The sequence below is a fragment of the Schistocerca piceifrons genome, chromosome 9, assembly GCF_021461385.2.
Source record: "Schistocerca piceifrons isolate TAMUIC-IGC-003096 chromosome 9, iqSchPice1.1, whole genome shotgun sequence".
Lineage (NCBI taxonomy): Eukaryota > Metazoa > Arthropoda > Insecta > Orthoptera > Acrididae > Schistocerca > Schistocerca piceifrons.
The window spans coordinates 217,825,246-217,848,593 of NC_060146.1; the positions used below are offsets into that span (position 1 = coordinate 217,825,246).

The window sequence follows — 23,348 nt, forward strand, 5'->3', positions numbered from 1 at the left end:
AAGAAAAGCCCATTTTCCAGAGGATGGAAATTTCAATTCATACAACTACTGATTTTAGCATCTATCCACTATGATGGAGCAGCTACCTAGTAAATAATGTTTTTTCTTTGGTTTTTTATTGCAGCTTTTTGTGAAACTGCTTACGCTTCTGAAATTTCTTCTATTTTGGAAACACAGAATGCAGATTTGACATTAAGATAATTTATCTTGCAATAAGCTATTTAAACTCATTATATACAGTGTTCACATTGATGGAATGTTACAATTAGACCACATTTCATATTTACAATGGACACAATGAGATGTTTGTTGAAATTTTTTCACCAAAATGAATATTTACATAAGATACAGTCTGCATACGGACTTTGGAATTGTCCTGTGTTGTAACACAGAGTAACAGCCATCTGCCAAACTGTTAGAAGTTGCACATACGCACACACACAACAAAAGACTAAAATATTACATGGCAGTAGCACCCAACTTTCAAACAGAAAAATGCTCTCAGCACTGTTTAAATCTTTAAGGATTACAACTTTACACTTATACTTTAGCCACTGAAACAAAAATTTCAGTTTACATGTTATCACTTCAACAGTTCATCAATTCAACTACAGGTTTATTTTAATACTGTTCTACAAAACTTCCTTCTAACCATTTTACCTACTCTTCCACCTTCAAAGATCCCCGAGTAAAGTCAATGAACAGGTATCACTTTAATGAATCTCAGTATTGAATATATAAGTGGACATACGGAATGGATAAATGAAAGCAACCGGTCAATTTTGCTGTCTGCTAACGGGACATTAAATATATTTTACATTGTTTTGTACCCATATTACTGATGTCAACATATGAAAGCCTAAACCTACTGACAAAGAACTTTTTCTTTTACATTAAAATGTAAGATACAGTAGTAAATATTTACACAGATAAGAAATGCACCTAAAACCACCACATGGTACCTAACGCTTAGAACAGGATATCTTCATCTCCTTCATCCAGTAGACTCGGAGTGTAGGTGACATCTTGGCCCGCCTTCAGTAATGCCTGTTTCTGTGCTTCGGCTTTAGCTTCAGCCTTGGCTCTGGCAATGCGTTTCTTGTCTTGAATCTTCTTCAACCTACAACATTAAACAGTCATTGGAACACAAGGAAAAATACTTAACATAATCCGATTAAAAATCTAGACAGTACACAAGTTTTGACTATAATTAGTACAAAAATTTATTTTGAGTAATTAGTTCTCTCATTCATCCACACACCTACATCGATACTCTGCAAATCACATTTAAGTGCCTGGCAGAGGGTTTATCGAACCACCTTCAAAATTTTCTATTATTCCAATCTCGTATAGCATTTGGAAAAAACGAACACCTGTATCTTTCCATACGAGTTGTGATTTCCCTTATTTTATTGTGGTGATAGTTTCTCCCTATGTACGTCAGTATCAACAAAATATTTTCGCATTTGGAGGAGAAAGTAGGTGATTGGATTTCGTGAGAAGATTCCGTCGCAACGAAAAACACCTTTCTTTTAATGATGTAGAGCCCAAATCCCGTATCATTTCTGTGACACTCTCTCCCATATTTCACAATAATACAAAACGTGCTGCCTTTCTTTGAACTTTTTTGATGTACTCTGTCAGTCCTATCTGGTAAGGATCCCACACCGTGCAGCAGTATTCTAAAAGAGGATGGACAAGCGTAGTGTAGGCAGTCGCCTTAGTAGGTCTGTTACATTTCCTAAGTGTCCTGCCAATAAAATGCAGTCTTCTGTGTGTTCCTTCCAATTAAAGTTGTTTGTAATTGTAATACCTAGGTATTTAGTTGAATTTACGGATTTTAGATTAGACTGATTTATCGTGTAACTGAAGTTAACGAATTCCTTTCAGCACTCCTGTGGATGACCTCACACTTTTCGTTATTTTGGGTCAACTGCCAATTTTCGCACCATTTAGATATCTTTCTAAATCATTTTGCAATTTGTTTTGATCTTATGATGACTTTATTAGTCGATAAACGACAGTGTCATCTGCAAACAACCTAAGACTGCTTCTCAGATTGCCTCCCAAATCATTTATATTGATAAGGAACAGCAAAGGGCCTATAAAACTACCTTGAGGAATGCCAGAAGTACTTCTGTTTTACTTGATGACTTTCTGTCAATTACTACGAACTGTCACCTCTCTGACAGGAAATCACATATCCAGTCACATAACTGAGACGATATTCCATAATGTGCATCTTCATATTTTCGCGACGCAAATACTGATCCATAAAATTTCGGGTGTGCAGCCGCATATATTTGACTACTTCTAATATTTTGGCTGAATACCGTCCAGCCATCTTCACATGCGGCTGCACACCTCAAAATTTTATGGATCAATATTCCACAAGCACACACTTTTCACTACAAGCCGCTTGTGTGGTAGTGTCAAAAGCCTTCTGGAAATCCAGAAATACGGAATTGATCTGAAATCCCTTGTCAATAGCACTCAACACCTCATGTGAATAAAGAGCTAGTTGTGTTTCACAGGAACAATGTTTTCTAAACCCATGTTGACTGTGTGTCAATAGACAGTTTTCTTCGAGGCAATTCAATTCATAATGTTTGAACACAAAATATATGTTCCAAAATCTTGTTGCATATCGACATTAATGATATGGGCCTGTAATTTAGTAGATTACTCCTACTACCTTTTTTGAATATTGGTGTGACCTGTGCAACTTTACAGTTTTTGGGTACGGTTCTTTCGTCGAGCGAAAGGTTGTATATGATTGTTAAGCATGGAGCTAATGCATCAGCGTACTCCTAAAGGAACCTAATTGTTATACAGTCTGGACCAGAAGACTTGCTTGCTGTGATTTAAGTTGCTTCACTACTCCGAGGATATTTACTTCTACGTTACTCATGTTGGCAGCTGTTCTCGGTTCGAATTCTGGAATATTTGCTTTGTCTTCTTTTGTGAAGGCATTTCGGAAGGCTGTGTTTAGTAACTCTGCTTTGGCAGTACTGTCTTAGATAGTATCTCCACTGCTATCGTGCCGAGAAGGCATTGATTGTTTCTTGCCGCTAATATACTTCACATACGACCAGAATCTCTCTGCATTTTCTGCCAGGTTTCGAGACAAAGTTTTATGGTGGAAACTGTTATAGGCATCTCGCATTGCAGTCCGCACAAAATTTTGAGCTTCTGTTAAAGATCGCCAATCTTGGGGATTTTGCATCTGTTTAAATTTGGCATATTTTTTTCATTGTTTCTGCAACAGTGTTCTAACCAGTTTTATGTAACAAGGAGGATCAGTTCTGTCATTTGTTAATTTATTTGGTATAAATCTCTCAAATGCTGCCGGTAATATTTCTTTCAATTCAAGCCACATGTGGTCTACATTTATATTATTAATTTGGAATTTGTGCAGATTGCCTCTCAGGAAGGTGTCAAGTGAATTTTTATCTGATTTTTTGAATAAGTATATTTTTCGCTTATTTTTGAGGATTTGAGGGTTACAATATTCAATCTCACTATGACAACCCTGTGTTCACTAATGCCTGTATCAGTTTTGATGCTCGTTATTAACTCAGGATTATTTGTTGCTAAGAGGTCAAGTGTGTTTTCACAATTGTTTACTATTTGTGTGGGCTCATGAACTAAATGCTCGAAATAATTTTCAGAGAATGCGTTTAGCGCGATTTCGGATGATATTTTATGTGTACCTCCGGAATTAAACATGTATTTTTGCCAACATATCGAGGGTAAATTAAAATCAACACCAACTATTATCGTATGAGTCGGGTACGTGTATGAAATCAAACTCAAGTTTTCTTTGAAACTTTCAGCAACTGTATCATCTGAATTTGGAGGTCGGTAAAAGGGTCCAATTATTATTTTATACTGGTTGCCAACAATGACCTCTGCCCATACTAACTCTCAGGAAGTATCTACTCCAATTTTGCGACAAGTTAAACTACTTCTAACAGCGACAAACACGCCACCGCCAACCGTGTTTAGCCTATCCTTTCGAAACACCGTTAGGTTCTTTGCAAAAGTATCAGCTGAGCTTATATCCGGCTTCAGCCAGCTTTCAGTGCCTATAACGATTTGAGCATCAGTGCTTTCTATTAGCACTTGGAGCTCTGGTACTTTCCCAACACAGCTACGACAATTTACAACTGTTATACCAATGGTTCCTGTATCTATGTTCTTCCTGTGTTCGGCCTGCACCCTTTGTGACTGAAGCCCTTCTTGTGTTTTCCTGAGACCCTCTAACCTAAAAAACCGCCCAGTCCATGCCACACAGCCCCTGCTACCGATGTAGCTGCCTCCTGCTTATAGTGGACACCTGACCTATTCAGCGGAACCCAAAACCCAACCACCCTTTGGCCCAAGTCGAGGAATATGAGGCCTCCAAGGTTGCAGAACCATCTGAGCCTCTGATCAGACCCTCCACTCAGCTCTGTACCAGAGCTCCGCAATCGGTCTTGTCGACTATGCTGCAAATGGTCAGCTCTGCTTTCATCTTGTAAGCAAGACTGGCAGTCTTTACCACTTCTCTTAGCCGCTCAAAACCAGATAAAATCTCTCCTGATTCAAAGTGACACACATCACTGTTACGACATGAGCAACCACCTGCAGTTGGCTGCACTCTGTGGTCTTCATGGCATCCGGGAGGACCCTTTCCACATCTGGAATGACTCCACCCGGTATGCACACTGAGTGCACATTGGTTTTCTTTCCCTTCTTGTCAGCCAAGTCCCTAAGGGGCCCCATAATGCGCTTAATGTTGGAGCTCCCAACTAACAATAATCCCACCCTCTGAGACAGGACAGGCCATGAAAGAGAATCTTCAGAGAGTGGAATCGGCCAAGGTGAAAAAAAAGAAAGCTCTCTTTGCAGACGGCATTCTGACTCATTCAACTCCAATACACTGAAAAAAGCTGATAGGTCCTCAGTAATAAAACAGGCGATGTTTAGCTACTTCTTGCAGAGTGGTATATACACGACACTCCTGACATCAGTAAAAGAACAACAGTTAACTACATATGAAACAATAGGCAACCCATGTAGAATGAACACTGCTACTTGCCATGTAGCTATTAAGTGACTATGACCATGAAACGAGCTAATCTTAACTTGTAGGAGACGTGGCATTAAGGTATGCTTCAGTTTCTGTGGAGATTATTATGTGTGTAATTGTGTAAATGACATTTCCTGTGAATTCATTGTTACTGTTCATAATAAAATATAACATTAAGAAAAGGCTGGAACTGAGTGTGACAATCCCAATAAGTTTTAAGAGACATCTGAAAGATGGGCAACTATATCACATACAATGCTCTTATTGCCTATGTTTCACTTTAGCTGTAGTGCCTCCTAAACATGATTCTAGAAGAGAAAAGAATGGAGAAAACACACTAAAAAAAGCTTACAACTTTATTCTTAAGTCAACACTATCATAGGTACTGATCTGAGCTACTCAAATAACTTGCCCATGTGTCCACTCTGTTATAACTTGTTATTTACCTGGGCAACAACCAATCATCCATGTACGGTTACATTATACATGTTTGATGATGTCTATTTCTGGTATCAACAGACATTTACAATGAAAATAATTATTTCTATTTGTAAATACTTGCTCCCAAATAAAATTAAGTTTTTCCAGGAATCTTTGATAATTTCAGTTTACAGACAAATGCACCATATACAGAGAACACAATAATTTGCTTACCGGTAAAACTCCTCTCTCTCCAATTCATCCAGTTCAGATATTATATAGGCAAGTGTACGTTCAATGCGTGGAATAATTACTGAAAGATTAATATTAATCATTAGTGGATTAATACATCAAAGAATACACCAAAAATAGAATAAATAAATAATGCTAGTCCCTATTTAAGTCAATGTTTTTGTCTGCGATGAATGACAAAATAAGTTGTTTTATTAACCAAAGCATTCAGAGGACATGAACTACATGCAGAAATTGCTGAGAAAGTTTAATTATTTTTTAAAAAATATTTGAACATCTACATACATATTCTCCACAGCACTGTTAAGTGCATGGCAGAGGGTACTTCCAATTGTACCACTGAGCAGCACTTCTTTCTGTTCCATTTGCTATTGAGGTACAGGATGAACAATTAGATAAATTACTCTGGGTATGCTATAATTGGCCTAATTGTGTCTTTGTAGTCCCTATCTGAGCAATACATAATTTGGGGGTGGTGGTATTGTTGCATATTCTTCACTTAACACTCATACTTCATAAGTAGACTTCTGCAGTAAGGTCAGACTCTATCTTCAAGTGTCTGCCTGTTCAGTGATTAATGGATCAAACAAATATGTGACCTTATGCACTCTCTTCTTTTGTATATAGTCTACATTCCATGATAGCCCTACTGGTAACAGTCCGATACAGTTGAAGATACATTGCATTAATTTTTTCTTTTTTAATCTAATTTGTAAGCTGATTGCATCTTCCCAGTATCCTACCAGTGAATCAAAGTCTGCCAAATCATTTACCTAGGACTGAATCTATGTCATCATTCCATTTCATATCCCTAAAAACTGTTACACCCACATATGTGAGCGAGTTATCTGATACCAGTTTTGACTTAGTGATATTCTACGAGGGCTGTTCAAAAAGTAAGGTGACTTTTCAAATCGCGTGGGCAATGTAAGTACGATTATCAATCTTTTTTCTTTTTGTTATATTGGTACACATGTCCCAAACATATGTTCACAGTTTCAGGTGTACAGCATACCTTGTTTGCTTTAGACATATGGTAAGGTTAGACCCGTTTTATAAAAAAATGGGGCAAAGGATTTGCGGCAAATTGTGTGTGAAAAATGGAATCAAGTGCTCTAAAACACTTGATATTTTGACAGAGGCATACAGTGAGTCTGCTCTAAAAAATAAATAAATAAATAAAGTTTACAAGTGGTACAAGCTCTTCCAAGCTGGCCGAGAAGATGCCAATGACGAACCTCCCTCTCGACACCCCAGCACACCAACGACAGATGATAATGTCGAAGCTGTGAACAAAAATTGTTTTGGAAAATTGTCGATTTACCATAAGAGAAGTTGCTAAAGACGTTGTGTCATGCAATGTTTTTGGACGTTTTGGGCATGAGATGTGTGTCAGCGAAGTTTGTTCCAACACATCTAAATTTTGACCAGAATAACCATTGCATGAGCATCACTCAGGAGCTCTTGAATGATGTCAATGATGATCCTGATTTGCTCAAAAGGGTCATAAGTGGTGACAAAACATGGGTTTATGGTTATGATGTTGAAACGAAAGCCCAGCCATCCCAATGGAAACATCCCGGAGAACCGAGATCAAAAAAAGCATGCCAAGTTTGACCAAATGTCAAAGTTTTGTTAACTTTTTTTATTCCTCCCCCCCCCCCCCTCCCCCCCCCCCCCCCCAATTACCGTGGTGAATTTTTGCCTCAAGGTTGTACGGTCAATAAGGAGTGTGATCTTGATGTTATGCACCATTTATGAGAAGCAATACACAAAAAATGTCCAGAATTGTGGAAAAACAATTCATGGCTTTCGCATTACCTGCTCATTCATCATTGCTTGTTAGAGATTTTTTGGCCAAAAACAACACATCATGCCACAGCCACCATATTCACCAGATTTGGCCCCCTGCGACCTTTTCCTATTCCTGAAACTGAAGAGACCTATGAAAGAACGAAGATTTTCAACAATTAAGGAAATAAAAACTTCTTCACTGGAAGAACTCATGGCTGTACCAAAAAGTGCTTATGAGAAGTGCTTCGAGGATTGAAGAAGCATTGGCACAAGTGTATTGTATCTCAGGGGGACTACTTTGAAGGGGACAACAGGAATACTGATGAATTAATAAATATTTTTTCTTAAAAATATAAAGTCACCTCACTTTTTGAACACACCTCGTAGTTATAAAATAATACCTTTCTCATGTTCATTCTTGATATTTAAAATAAGTTGTCAATGTTTGTGCAACTTTGAAATCTTACCAACATTTGATTGAAAATTTTCAGATATACTTCAGTATGTATAACTGCATCTGCAAGATGTCTGAGGTTACTATTAATGTTTTATGCCAGACCACAGATGTACGACATGAACAGCAAGTGCCTCAACACAGTTTTCTAGGGCAAGTCTGAAGTCACTTTCATATCTATCAAATGATTCTCCATACAAGATAACATGCGGCCCATCCACTATAGCAAGAAATCCTTAACCCAGTCACAAAATTCATTCGATACTCCATATGACTGTACTTTCGATAATAAGTGTTGTTGCGGTACTGAGTGCTGCAGGACATGTTAACATGGGTCTTCAGAGGCTGCCAATGACTGCTGACTTGGCACACTTTGCAAGGATGCCAGTTGAGGGCATCAACAGGTCTAGCTATAGGATACACAGCCTACACCTGAGAAGGGGTGGGTGGTTTGGGTTCACTCAAGGCCAAATTCCTCTGATAATGCACAGAAGTCAGATATGTTGTACACCTTCTTGAGGAATGCTCCTTTAATGCTGCAAGACAGTTCAGTAAATGGGGAGTGCATATCAGAAGACTCAGTAAAATTGTTTCACCAAAATATTAAGGAAATTAGAGGTCAAGTAGATGAACTGCTAATACATATTGACTCTGACATGATTTGTATCTCTGATCATCATTTATATAGAAAAAATATACTGATGCATTCTTTGGAGGGGTACACCTTATTTCAAGATGAGGAGTTTGTAGCAGAAGTGAGGAGTGGCCATTTATGGCAATGTAATGTTTCATTCAAAAGAGTTGATGTATCAAAACTTTGTGAGGACCAAATATTTGAAGATTGTACATCAAGGAAGTCTAAATTTTCAAGGAAAATCATTTAGATGTAGGCCTTTACAGATCTGCCAGTTCAGAGTCAGAGTTGGTGTTGTGCTAGGCTCAGTTCTTAAGAAAGATTTGTGAAGTTAACTGGCGTGGGAATTTCTGCATAAACTTTGTGGCTGATTCTCCATAGGAAAGGACATTAATGAATTTATTTGAATCTTACAAAATGGTACACACAGTATGGTTTCCAACTAAAGTTCAGGCAAACAGTAGCACAATTATAGACAGTAACTTAATAGATATAGCATCACACTACAAATCAGTAAACAAATTATTTAGAGACCATTGTAGAGATTTACAGCCAATATTGGAGGGTAAAGGCAAGAAGTCTACAATAAAGAGAAATTAAATGACAAACAGAACATATTTCTGCTAAACCTTTATCACTTTCTCTGAGAACCTTTTTCCACTAAAAATTGCAGGCGGAGAAGCAGCTGTATTAAGCAACCATTTTGGATAACTAATGACAGTAAAATGCCACACAGGAGGAAATGGGAGCAGCATCATAATAGACAGGACAGTCACAGCCCAGCTACAGAATTTTATTTCACAGTAGACTGTGTGCTGAAGAATGTCATCAGACAGGCTAAAATAAATCATTACTCCAAGAGAATAGATAGCTCTCGGAACAAAATTAAAACTATATGGCCAATTGTGAAAGAGTTATGTGGGCAGAATGTGGATGCTCAACATATTACACATCTCCTGTGGGAATGAAACTGTTCAGTTAAAGCAAAATTTTATTCGTACAGATAATTATGCAGCACTCTAAAAATCTGGTGTTCCTGGACAATTATATCACATGCAGCTACAGCAAATAAGTGAAGATGAAACAATCAATTATTAAACCACTAAAGAGTACAGACTCTCATTGATATGATTAACTTTTAGGTAGGATAATGAAGATTAATGTACTCAGCCCCTTACAATGTCCCCCAGGTGTGGTCAACTTCCTGATGGATTCAAATACCTTTTAGTGAAACTGGTCCACAAATGGGAGAAAGAGGTACCAAATTTAGATAGTTACTGGACAGTTTCTTTGCTATCAGTGATTTCAAAAGCTTTTGAGAAAGCAATGTATAAGGAAGTACTGGAACATCCCAGTACACACATTTTGTAGCGAGGCTCACAGTGTGAGTGCACAAAAGGAGTATCCTCAGAAAATGGTATTATTCTTTTGTGTTAGAGGCACTAACAGGTATAAACAATACGCTGAGGACATTTGATATTCTCTTTTATTTAACAGATATATCTGATTATGTGGACCTACAAACACTTTTGAATAAGGTGGAACACAGAATGAGATTTTCACTCTGCAGTGGAGTTCGAGTCTCGGTCGGGCCCACAGTTTTAATCTGCCAGGAAGTTTCATATCAGCGCACACTCCGCTGCAGAGTGAAAATCTCATTCTGGAAACATCCCCCAGGCTGTGGCTAAACCATGTCTCCGCAGTATCCTTTCTTCCAGGAGTGCTAGTTCTGCAAGGTTCGCAGGAGAGCTTCTGTAAAGTTTGGAAGGTAGGAGACGAGATACTGGCAGAAGTAAAGCTGTGAGGATCGGGCGTGAGTCGTGCTTCGGTAGCTCAGATGGTAGAGCACTTGCCTGCGAAAGGCAAAGGTCCCGAGTTCGAATCTCGGTCGGGCACACAGTTTTAATCTGCCAGGAAGTTTCATATCAGCGCACACTCCGCTGCAGAGTGAAAATCTCGTTCTGGAAACATCCCCCAGGCTGTGGCTAAGCCATGTCTCCGCAGTATCCTTTCTGTCAGGAGTGCTAGTTCTGCAAGGTTCGCAGGAGAGCTTCTGTAAAGTTTGGAAAGTAGGAGACAAGATACTGGCAGAAGTAAAGCTGTGAGGACCGGGCGTGAGTTGTGCTTCGGTAGCTCAGATGGTAGAGCACTTGCCCGCAAAAGGCAAAGGTCCTGAGTTCGAGTCTCTGTCGAGCACACAGTTTTAATCTGCCAGGAAGTTTGAAGGTGGAACATTATGGGATTAATGTAACTAGCTCAACAACAGTTCATTTCATATCTGAAGGTTCTATTCTTGTGTCCACAAACAAGGAAAAGGGGATCATAATCTACTGGGGTCATTTGAATGTGTCGGATGAAATGGCAAGAGGTGGGGGTGAGGGCGCTGATCCGGGCCTATTGGTTTTCTTGATATACATCAATGATCTGTCACTACACATGACAGGTGATTCAAATTTATTTATTTATTTATTTCTTTTTGCAAATGATCAAAGTGTTATTGTTAAAGATTGGATATGTACTTTAAATGATGTACCTAATAGGATAGTTAGTAATAGCAGCATGTGGCTTTCAGAGACCAGATTAACCCTTAATCGTAACAAAACATGATGAATACAGTTTATGATACTGAACTCTTGTAGAACCCCAGTTTTATTGTCTAAAGATCGTGAGATAGTCAGTGAAGTTGGCTGTTTTAAATTTTCAGGGCTGAAGGTGGATGAGAGACTTTCCCGAAAAAATCACATTCGCGATCTTATGGAGAAACTGAATGTTGCTATCTCACTGTAAGAATGATCTCCATTGTCTCTGACACTGAAATTCAAAGGTTGGTTTGTATTGTTTACATTCGCTCTGTTACCCTGTATGGTATTACACACCACTGGGGAAAAAAATCGCAACACCGAGAAATCGTCAACACAGAGCAATGAAATTTTGGGAACCCAATTGTCTAGCTAACATATGTAAGTGAGTAACACTGCAAGATATGTCACTGCAAATGTGAAATTTTGGTACATTAATAACAAGTGTAGCCACCAGAATGTTGAATGCAAACACACATGTACATGTGTTGTACAAATACCAGATGTCAGTTTATGGGTAGGAGTTCCACGCATATTCCACTTGGTCAGTCGATAGAGGGACGATTACAGTGGTTGTGACGGCATTGGAGCTGTATATGAAATTGAACCCCAGATTGTAACTTTGTAACCAACACACATCCGTCACTGGCACCGAGGCAGAAACAGCTGTCATCAGGAAATACAACTGACCTCTGCCTTGCCCCCCAATGAGCACTCGCTTAAGCAGTGGTTTGGGGTCAGTGGAATGAATGCCACAGGGCGTCTGGCTCGCAACTGATCTTGAAGTAATCGATTTGTAACACATCTCTGTGTCACTATGTCGCCAACTTCTTCTCAAATTGCTGTTGCAGATCAGTACAATGCACCAGAGCCATATGCCGAACACACAGTGTTCTTTCCTCGGTAGTGCCACACGGCCATCCGGAGCTCCGTCTTCTCGTACCCGTATCTCCCCGTGACCATTGCTGCCGGCGATCATGTACAGTGGCCACATTCCTGCTAAGTCTTTCTGCAATACCACGGAAGGGACATTCGGCTGCTCGTAGCCCTATTACACGACCTCGTTCAAACACAGTGAGGTGTCAATAATGGCATCTTTGTCACCTTAAAGGCATTTCTCACAAACTTCAATTCACCACGTCCACTTTCAGAGGTAACTAATGCTCATGACTGTTACAGCATGTACTTAAAGCAAACCTGATTTAAATTCTCATAGTGGTGCTTCTAGTACCACACCTACGTCACTAGATGTGAAATTTGAAAAGATATCATCTTTCAGATGTAGAAACTTGCTTACCGAGCTTTGTTTACATCTCACAACTCCTTGGTGTCGCAAATTTTTTTTCCATCTGTGTATTTTAGTGCAACTTTGTGTACTCAACAAGAATATTTTCAGCTTCTTAGTCCATAAACAGACAGTAGGAGTAATCTGTGGTGTCAGTTCACAAACTTCTTGTAGGCAGTTTTTGAGGTGTCTCAGAATCCAAACTCTTCCACCCCTGTACATATGCCGCATCAGGTGATTAATTGTAGACTTTACTGATCGACTCAGAAGAAACTGCAAGAGTCAACCTTTACGGAAAGATAACTTGGACATATACAACAGTGCCTTAAGCAAGATAGAGACACATGTGGACTATTCAGCAGGCTTCTTTTTCAATAGGCTTCTGGCAGGACTGAGAAAACTGAGTGATAAAACTCCCGTTCTTCAAATCTAAGTTGGAAGCTGTACCTGTGGCACACAACTCCTATTACGAACAAAAGTTACTCATAGTAGCTGAGAAAATTTTCTGTAATGCCTTATTTACTCTATGGCCTCTCAGTTTCTTTTTTTTTTTTTTTTAAATACTTTATCCATTCTTTTGCCTACATGCTGACTCATTCCATGACCAAGTAGCTTTGGATTGAGCAGTCCAGAGAACCTGAAGTGAACGGCTGGGTCAGCTGTCAAAATACTGTGCATAAAATGGAAACAACAACTCGACAGAACACCAGGAAACTCACTATTATACAGTATTACTGTTCAGTCATTCAGTTTTTTCCTCGTATTGTGAAAAATTGATATTAAATTTTAGGAGTATGTACAATTATATGCATTCATTAATTTATAAACAAATTTGAACTATGTAATAGGAAACCCCACCAAATAGCTGGCACTCAGTCCTTCCTTGCTGATACTCTCCTTGTGGAGCAATGTGTGGAGGGGAGCTTCTTTTCCCATACAACAGAATAAAATCAGTCACAAAAATATGTGTCTGTGAAATACATGTGAGAGAGTACCTCCCATATCACCACGTATAAGACTTTCTTCTGTTCCATTCACATATGGAGCACAGCATGAATGACTGCGTAAATGCCTACTTGACATTCACAGCACTATAGACAACAGCACTCAGGTTGATGGCACATTCCTCGACTTCAGAAAGGCACCTGATACAATCCTGTACTGTCATTTAGAGAGAGAGAGAGAGAGAGAGAGAGAGAGAGAGAGAGAGAGAGAGAGAGGAGTTTACCACTTATTGGGCCTCACTTTCAACTGGATTCGAGCCTTTTTCAGACAGAACTCAACACATCATTCTTAACCGAATAAAATTGACAAATGTAAAGGTAATTTTTGAAGTAGCCCAAGGAAGTTTGACAGCACTGTTAGTATTTACATTGTATACAAATAATCTAGTGGAATCCATCAGATGCTCTTTAAGACAATTCACCTACAATATCATTGTCAATCAGAAAGCAGCAATACCAGGAGGCAATATATATTTGCAAAATAACCTGCAGAGAATTGGTGAATGGCGTAGGCTACGACGGTTGACCCTGAACGTAAATAAATGTAACATACTGTGCATTCATACGAGAAGAAATCCATTAGTATACAACTACACTATTTATGACAAATTGCTGGAAACAGTATATACCACATAATATCTTGGAGTGACTATCCAGATCAAACTTAAGTGGAATGACCACATAAAACATATTTTAGGAAAAGCAGATACCAGACAGACTCATAGGAAGACTCTTAAGGAAATGTAACTCATCCATGAAAGAAGTGGCTTACAAGGCACTTTTTCAACTGATTCTTGAGTACTGTTTTTCAATGTGGAATTCTTACCATGCAGGGCGGATACAAGACTTAGACAAGATCCAATGAAGAGCAGCATGTTTCATCATGAGGTCATTCAGTTGGCAGAAGTGTGTTACAGAGATGCTTAACAAAATCCAGTGGCTGATGTTACATGCGAAGCATTATGCATCGTGGAGAGGTTTACTATTGAAATTCTGAGAGTACTATGTAGGAAGTATCAGACAACATACACTATGTGATCAAAAGTATCTGGACATTCCCAAAAACATATGTTTTTCATATTAGGTGCATTATGCTGCCACCTACTGCGAGGTACTCCATATCAGTGACCTCAGTAGTCATTAGACATCGTAAGAAAGCAGAATGGGGCGCTCCACGGATTTCACGGACTTCGAACGTGGTCTGGTGATTGGCTGTCGCTTGTGTCATACGTCTGTATGCGAGATTTCCACACTCCCAAACATCCCTAGGTCCACTATTCCCAATGTGACAGTGAAGTGGAAACATGAAGGGACACGTACACAGCACAAAAGTGTACAGGCTGGCCATGTCTGTTGACTGACAGAGACTGCCAACAGTTGAAGAGGGTCGTAATATGTAGTAGGCAGACATCTATCCAGACCAGCACACAGGAATTCCAAACTGCATCAGGATCCACTGCAAGTACTATGACAGGTGGGTGGGAGGTGAGAAAACTAGGATTTCATGATTGAGCAGCTATTGATAAGCCATACATCATGCCGGTAAATGTGAAACGACACCTTGCTTGGTGTAAGTAGTGTAAACTTTGGATGATTGAACAGTGGAAAGAAACATTGTGTAGGAGTGACGAATCATGGTACACAATGTGGAAATCCAATGGAACTTTGTTGTATTCTGTGGCACTATCACAGCACAGGCCTGCATTGATGTTTTAAGCACCTTCTTGCTTCCCACTGTTGAAGAGCAATTCGGGGATGGCGACTGCATCTTTCAACACGATCGAGCACCTCTGCATAATGCACGACCTGTAGTGAAGTGGTTAGATGACAATAACATCCCTGTAATGGACTGGCCTGCACAGAGTCCTGCACAGAGTCCTGATCTGAATCCTTTAGAACATCTTTGGGATGTTTTGGAACACCGACTTCGTGCCAGGCCTCACCGACTGACATCGATACCTCTGCTCACTGCAGCACTCCGTGAAGAATGGGCTGCCATTCCCCGAGAAAAACCTTCCAGCACCTGACTGAACGTATGCCTGTGAGAGTGGAAGCTGTCATCTAGGCTAAGGGTGGGCGAACACCATATTGAATTCCAGCATTACCAATGGAGAGCGCCACGAACCTGTAAGTCATTTTCAGCCAGGTGTCTGGATACTTTTGATCACATAGTGTATTACTTCCTCCAACTTATATCTCACAAAATGACCACAGCGAGAAAATTCAAGAAATTAGAGCTAATATGGAGGTCTACGAACAATCATTCTTCTGTGCAACATCTGTGAACGGAATAGGGAAGTAGGGATCGGATACTGGTACCCGAAGTACCCTTCACCATACACAATTAGGTTGCTTGGTTCAAAATGGCTCTGAGCACTACGGGACTTAACATCTGTGGTCATCAGCCCACTAGAACTTAGAACTACTTAAACCTAACTAACCTAAGGACATCACACACATCCATGCCCGAGGCAGGATTCGAACCTGCGACCGTAGCGGTTACACGGTTCCAGACTGAAGCGCCTAGAACCGCATGGCCACACCGACCGGCTGGGTTGCTTGGTACCTTGTAATTAACCTAATCTTTTCTTTGTGATCCCTACAGGAATAATACGTACCAGCATGAAGAATATATCTGGATTCTTCACTTAATGCTTGCAGTTGCAATTTTGTAAGCAGGCTTTCACAGGATTAATTTGTGCCATCTTCACGAGTTTGCCAAGTCACGATTTTCAGTAATTCTGTGATGCTCTCCCACAGTAAGGAAGGACCTCAAGATGAATGTTTAGCAATTAGTTGACGACGAGATGGTAGACACAGAGCACATATTTGGATTAGGGAAGCATGTGGAAGGCAGTTGCCTGTGCCCTTTCAAAGGAATCAGCCCATCGTTTGCTTTAATCAATGTAGAGAAATCACAGAAACATAACTCTAGGTGGATGGACTGATGTATTCCCAAATACGAGGAGGAGGAGGAGATTAGTGTTTAACGTCCGATCGACAACGAGGTCATTAGAGACGGAGCACAAGCTCGGGTTAGGGAAGGATGGGGAAGGAAATCGGCCGAGCCCTTTCAAAGGAACCATCCCGGCATTTGCCTGAGGTGATAAAGGGAAATCACGGAAAACCTAAATCAGGATGGCCAGACGCGGGATTGAACCGTCTTCCTTCCGAATGCGCCCAAATACGAGTCCAGTGTCTTACCACTGTGACACATTGCTCATTCTCGTGTGGAGAAAAATTAAATAAAAATATTAAGCTCAAAGATAAAATGTATTTACAAGTAGTTCGGTCTGGTATAGAGTTTATGTTTGGTAGTATTAGTGGAGTTTTCGATGTCCAACATTGCAGGAGCCGCAAGTCGGCTTTAATTTATATAACGAAGTATGACTCTGTACCAATATCTAATTGTAATGATTCAAGTTTGTCTTTTAACGTTAGGTTGCATAGGTGGGCCGACCAAACTAGTAGGATCGATTATACTGATCCTTTTTTAGTTAACAATTGGTCACGTATTCGTTTCATTGAGAAGTATTTTGATTCATTTCAGGCTAATCATTTGGTTGTGCAGTCTTTGAGCGAGTGTCATCTTAATTATAATGGCTGGGCGGGCCGCGTGGTACGGTGGTATAACAAGGCCTTTCGGTCCACGGAGGTTCGTAAAAAGCAGTTGTATTTATTTGGCGATACAAATATCGGCAAGTCTACATTGATTGAAAAGATTGTTTCTAGAAAGCAACATGTGTATTTGCCCTTTTGTTCCGAATTCGATTTGGTGGCTATGATGCAGGTGTTCATAATGTTGTTGTTTTTGAAGAATTTGAATGGTCTAGATGGCGGCAATATGCGTCTATATTGAAGCGTATTGTCGAAGAACGGCCTGTTACCATTAATGTTAAGAATAAGCCGGGAATGGTTATTAAACACCGTGGCTTGGTAATATTTGTATCGAATGAGTTTAGTATTGGAGATGAGGCGTTAATTTCACGTTTGGAGGTCGTACATGCAGATTGTCATATCGTTCATTTAAAGAGGATGTGGATGCGTCGGATATGTCGGATGTGGAAACCCCGGAGGAAATTGTCTGTATATCGTCGGATGAGGATGTACCGGAAGTTTCAGCTGCACGCCCGAGGTGTTGGATACGCAGACATACGAATCTAACTAGGCCTATATTTGATCGAATGTGTAGATGGCGTACAGGGAATCATACATTTTTATTTAATTTCTACAGGGAATCATGTAACTCTCTTGGCAAATGCCTTTCCAAGATTGATGTCTGAAATACTCTTCTGGAACACAGACAATGTGGAGATTGAGTCAATAATTAAATCACTGAAGACTAAGGAGTCTCTTGGATATGATGAAGTATCTAGCAGAATATTAAAGTACTGTGCTGCACATGTTGGCCCTGTACTCAGCCATATTTATAATTTTTCCTTTAAGAATAGTCAGTTTCGTGGACGATTAAAGTACTCAGTAGTAAAGCTGCTCAATAAAAAAGGAGAAAGGGATGATTTTAGACATATTTCTCTGCCATAAGTGTTTGCTAAAGTTATTGAAAACGTTGTGTATGCAAGGATAATTGATGATTTTATATCACAATTTGCTATCACATGTACAGTTTGGCTTTAGAAGCCATTTAACAACTGAAATGCTATATTATCTTTTCTCTGTGATGTACTAGATGGGGTAAACAAAAGGTTTCAAACACTAGGAATATTATTTGATTTAACTAAGGTTCAGAAGTTGGACCATTGTGGAATTCGGGGAGTAACTAACAACTGGTTCACCTCTTACTTTAACAACAGACGGCGAAAGGTCATTATTCACAGTGTTGCAAATGGCTGTGATGTGGGGTCTGAGTGAGGTAAAGTCAAAGAGGAGGGGGGGGGGGAGAGGGGGGGGGGAGAGGGGGGGGAGGGGGGGGGGAGGGGAGGAGCACAGGAATCAGTGTTGAGGCCTCTCCTGTTCCTTATTTATATAAGTGATATACTTCTGTTTGCTGATGACACTAGCTTGGTAGTAAAGGATATTGTGCACAACACTGGCTCTGTTTCAAATAGTGCAGTTCATGATATAAGCTCATGGCTTGTAGAAAATAAACTAATGCTAAATCACAAAAGACTCAGTTTTTACAGTTTCTAACGCACAGTTCAACAAAATCTGGTGTTTTAATTTCACAGAATAGTCGCATGATTAGTGAAACTGAACAGTTCAAAATTTTAGGTGTGCACAAATAGTAAACCGTAGTAGAAAGCCCACATTTAAGATCTTGTTCGAAGACTGCCATTTTTACTATTCAAACGTTATCTGAAGTAAGTGACTGTTTGACACGAAAATTAGTCTACTTTGGTTATTTTGATTCACTTACGTGATATGGTATTATATTTTGGGGTAACACTTCCCATTCTAAAAGGATATTTTTGGCTCAGAAATGGGCAATAAGTGGTGTAAGTTCGCGAACCTCTTGACATTAGTCTGGGTATTCTGACATTGGCCTTTCAATATGTATATTCTTTACTGTCGTTTCTTGTTAACAATATCAGCTTATTCCCAAGCAGCAGCAGCTTTCACTCAGTTAATACTCGGCAGAAATCCAATCTGCATCAGGATCGCACTTTATTAACTACTGTGCAGAAAGGTATGCTGTACACGGCTGCATCCATTTTCAATAAGCTACCGCACGAATTCAAAAATCTAACGAGTAATCCATGTGCTTCCAAATCCTAACCGAAGAGTTTCCACATGGGTCAATCTTTCTAGTCTGCTGAGGAAGTCCTTGAAAAATTAAGCTGATTCTTACATTATATTGTTGATTGCGTTTACTTAAACTTATGGCTTGACTTTTTTTGGGTTCATAAACATTTTATTTTATCTGTTATCATTTTTATGTTGCAATTTCATGTACTGACACATACCACAACCTTGGAGATTCGCTCCTCAATTTGGTTTTACAGAACTAGACGTGTAAATAAAATAAAATAAAATAAACTATATGAGGGGGCATTTGAAAAGTCGGTGCAAAAATAATAACTACTTATGAGTTTGGGGTAAACCATTTTTATTTTTCGACATAGTCTCCTTTTAGACTTATACAATTTGTCCAATGCTGTTTGTTGATCCCTTCCAAATAATAGGAATTGTCCAGGTCTGCAAAATAGCTATTAGTTGCTGCAATCACCTCCTCATTTCTTCAAATTGGGGAACAAATAGTAGTCCGAGGGAGCCAAGTCTGGAGAATAGAGGGGGGGGGGGGGGGGGTGAAACGAGTTGGAGAATAGGGGGGGGGGGGAGGGGGGGGTGAAATGAGTTGTAATCCTATTTCGAATAATTTTGCAACCACAACTGGTGAGATGTGTGCTGGTGCATCGTCGTGATGGAAAAGGACATTTTTGTGGTCCAATCGCCGGTGTTTTTCTGCAGCTCGGTTTTAAAATGGTCCAATAACAATGAATAATATGCACCTGTAATAGTTTTACCCTTTTCCAGCTAGTCAATGAGGCTTATCCCAAAAGACAGTCGCCATAACCTTTCTGACCAAAGGAATGGTCTTCGCCTTTTTTGGTGCAGATTCTCCCTTGGTAACCCATTATTTAGATTGTTGTTTGGTCTCACGAGTACAGTAATGTATCCATGTTTCATCCACGTGATGAAACGACGCTTAAAGTCCTGCAGATTCTTACTGAACAGCTGCAAACCATCCTTGCAACACTTCACACAATTCCGTTTTTGGTCAAGCGTGAGCAATCGCAGAACCCATCTTGCGGATAGCTTTCACATGTCACAATGTTTATGCAAAATATTATGTACCCGTTCATTGGAGATACCAACAGCACTAGCAATCTCACGCACCTTAACTCTTCTGCCATCTATCACCATATCATGGATTTTATCATTGATTTCTGGAGTCGTAACCTCCACAGGGCGTCCAGAACATTCAGCATCACTTGTGCTCATATGACTACTCCAAAAATTTTGAAACCACTTATAAACTGTTAAAATGGAAGGTGCAGACTTACTATAATGTTTATCAAGCTTCTCATTAGTCTCCTGAGGCGTTCTGCCATTCATTCATAAAATAATGTTTAAGCACCACACGAAATTCTTTTTCGTCCATTTTTTGACAATCACTCGACTTCCTCTATTCACAAGAAAGCCAAATACAAAGTAGACCAATATTGTTGAAACTTGGTGTGCATTCTTTCCAAAGATGCTACTAACTATACATGACCTCGATACGTGCCGGTGGTGCCATCTCTCGGTCTCTGCACAGACTTTTCAAACGCCCCTCGTAAATCTCATTACCAAAAAACTGAATACAGCACAGTTTACAACAGTCTACAAGGATAGCAGAACTGATCACCAAAACTATTTTGCAGTATCATTGACATTCTTCTGTTGCAGAACTTTAGAATGTATTCTGAGTTCAAACACAATGAGGTACCTCAAACAAAATTACTTCCTCCAGACCAACAGCATAGATTCCAGAAACATCATAGGAAATCCAGTTTGTGCTTCTGTTTTTGTCCCTGACAAACTATTCTTCACTGTTAATTATCTTTTACACTCTTCTCTGTACCCTCTCAGTCATTGAGAACAAATCTGTAGACAACTTAAGTGTTCATACCATTCCATTTAGCCCATACAATAGTCCCCTCACTAATATGTATTGATTATGTCACTTACCATGCTCAATAGCATTGACTCTTCTATTGGTTATTTTGATGACCTCATCAAGAGTAACAAAAGATGTCTGCAGTGAAGCTAATTCAACCAACAGCTTCACTGCACTCTGGTAGTTCTTTTTGAGTTTGGCAAGTTGCTGACCACCCCTTGCCAGACCTGCCAGTTCGTAAGTGTCTGTACCATCTTGATAACTTTCAAATACAGGTAACATAACACCTGCAACAAAATTAAGTATGGTATAACTATGTACAAGACTTATCTACTATGAAGCTTATCCTAAACAATTTTCTACCACTGATGAATTCATTATTTTCTACAGAGAGTAACAAAAAGGCATGGCCAAACCTTCTGGTAACATTCCTCACATGCCAAGAAAGAAAACATTTTATATGGCCATTGGTCCAAAAGCAGCTCAGTTTAAGCAATTCTTCAACACATTAATCACGGACAAATTCTGCTCTGTCCTTGTTCTTCCGGGCCTTCCCCAGTGGTGAGTAGTTGGGTTAAACATTCCATGCAGCCATGATCAATTGCTTCAAAAGTTCTCCTGTTGAGGCATCATCACTCTGGGAATCTATCCCAATCAAAATGTTGAGTGGCATGACTATTACCATCTGCTAATCTGTTCAACAAATGAGCATCTGCCATCTCAGAATTTGAGTACACTTCCATTACACTGTGCTGGAAACTAAATCAATCATGAACTCTAAAACAATTTACGGTACATGTCTGCACAGTCTGTGGTGACTACTAAACACTTGATGCTACATGCTTGATGCTGGTACAGAAATGTATTTTGCCACATGTCAGCTAAAATAATGAATTGAGTTACATGTCAACATTACCTTCATTCAACTGTGACAACAAACACTGACAGTGAACCTTACTGTACATTCTAATTAAAAGTAACCAAGAGAGCACTTTGAACATGCCATGTAAGAAAACTTTTCATGTAATGTGGTACATTCTCTCTGTGTGCGTTTTCCACGATTAATGTGATTACGAAGAAAAGTAGAAAATGAAACATAACATGGAAATAAAGCGTTCCAGGGCACATGTCCCTATAATAATTTCTTCCTCTAAGTGTGTGAAATATTTTCTGTCTGTCTGACCACACTTTTTTTGTTACACCCTGGATCCAAAAGAAATATTGCAACGTCAGTTCAAACTGTATTCAAATACAAGATCTGTTTCCAATAATATCTGAAAAGAAATAGGATTAAAATTAGCCGTGACCATATTTTGAAACATATAATCAACTGTTGACATATTATGGCGTCACCAGGTAACCCATAATCTGGTACGTGTGTAATTTACACATTACCTCAATCCCACAAGTCTTGGAAACCACGTTTTCTTTCATTTATTTGTCATGTTATTTACACTGATGGTATTCTTTATCTCTTCGAACAATCTGAAAATGGTCCGAACTATAGCTACAACATAAAAAAAACTGTCCTACCTGCAACATTGTCCTTCTTTGTGCGAATCTTTACTTGGGCCCTATTTACGTTCTGCAGGACAACTTGGTTGAAATCTCCCGTAGTAAATTTTGCTTCAGCTAATGAAAAGGCAGCTTCTTTCATCACTTCTCCCATCAGCGTCTTAGTCTAAAAATAAATCCACATAAAATATCCGAACAGTACATATAAAAATTACAACTTTCTTAATTATTTGTGGTATAAGCAGAACACATTACCTCAATAATTTTCCCCAGAATCTGCCGAAATCGCATCTGCAAAGCATCTGCCTTTTTCTTCAGTAAACTGTGGCCTTTCTGTGCTCCTTTTAGTCTAGCTTTCATTAACATCTGCGCTCTGTAAAATTCGAATTATTATAAAGGCCGTCTATTTGCTACCCATTTAGAAGATTTGAAACTGTTAAAGAACACTCTAATGGTAACCCAATTCTATAAAAGGACACTCCCCCCATGTGGAAACTAATTTTTCCGACACATTTTGAATGAATAGCCCAAAGTTCTTTACAGTGTAGCTACAAAATCTATTAACAAAAATTTTGTCTGTATACATACCCTCGCGAGGGAAATATTGGAATTCTATCTTTTCCAGACATTTTTGCTTCTCGACACAAACCAACTATCTTCGAAGTCAGCTGACAGCAGCAGAGAATTTAGAAGGGAAGGCATTACTTTCGATTTGTGCA

At 39.4% G+C, this 23,348-nt stretch overlaps 1 protein-coding gene across 1 annotated transcript; it reads right to left on the bottom strand.

Moving 5' to 3' along the window:
- Positions 1–185: 185 nt before the first annotated feature.
- On the bottom strand, positions 186–23,346 carry LOC124716976 (V-type proton ATPase subunit D 1). The gene is made up of 6 exons (XM_047243578.1): positions 23,218–23,346; positions 22,885–23,002; positions 22,648–22,795; positions 21,186–21,401; positions 5,729–5,807; positions 186–1,120 (listed from the first exon to the last, which is right to left on the bottom strand). The coding sequence occupies exons 1-6, from the start codon at positions 23,256–23,258 to the stop codon at positions 970–972; spliced, it is 753 nt and encodes a 250-aa protein (XP_047099534.1). The 5' UTR covers positions 23,259–23,346; the 3' UTR covers positions 186–969.
- Positions 23,347–23,348: the final 2 nt, after the last annotated feature.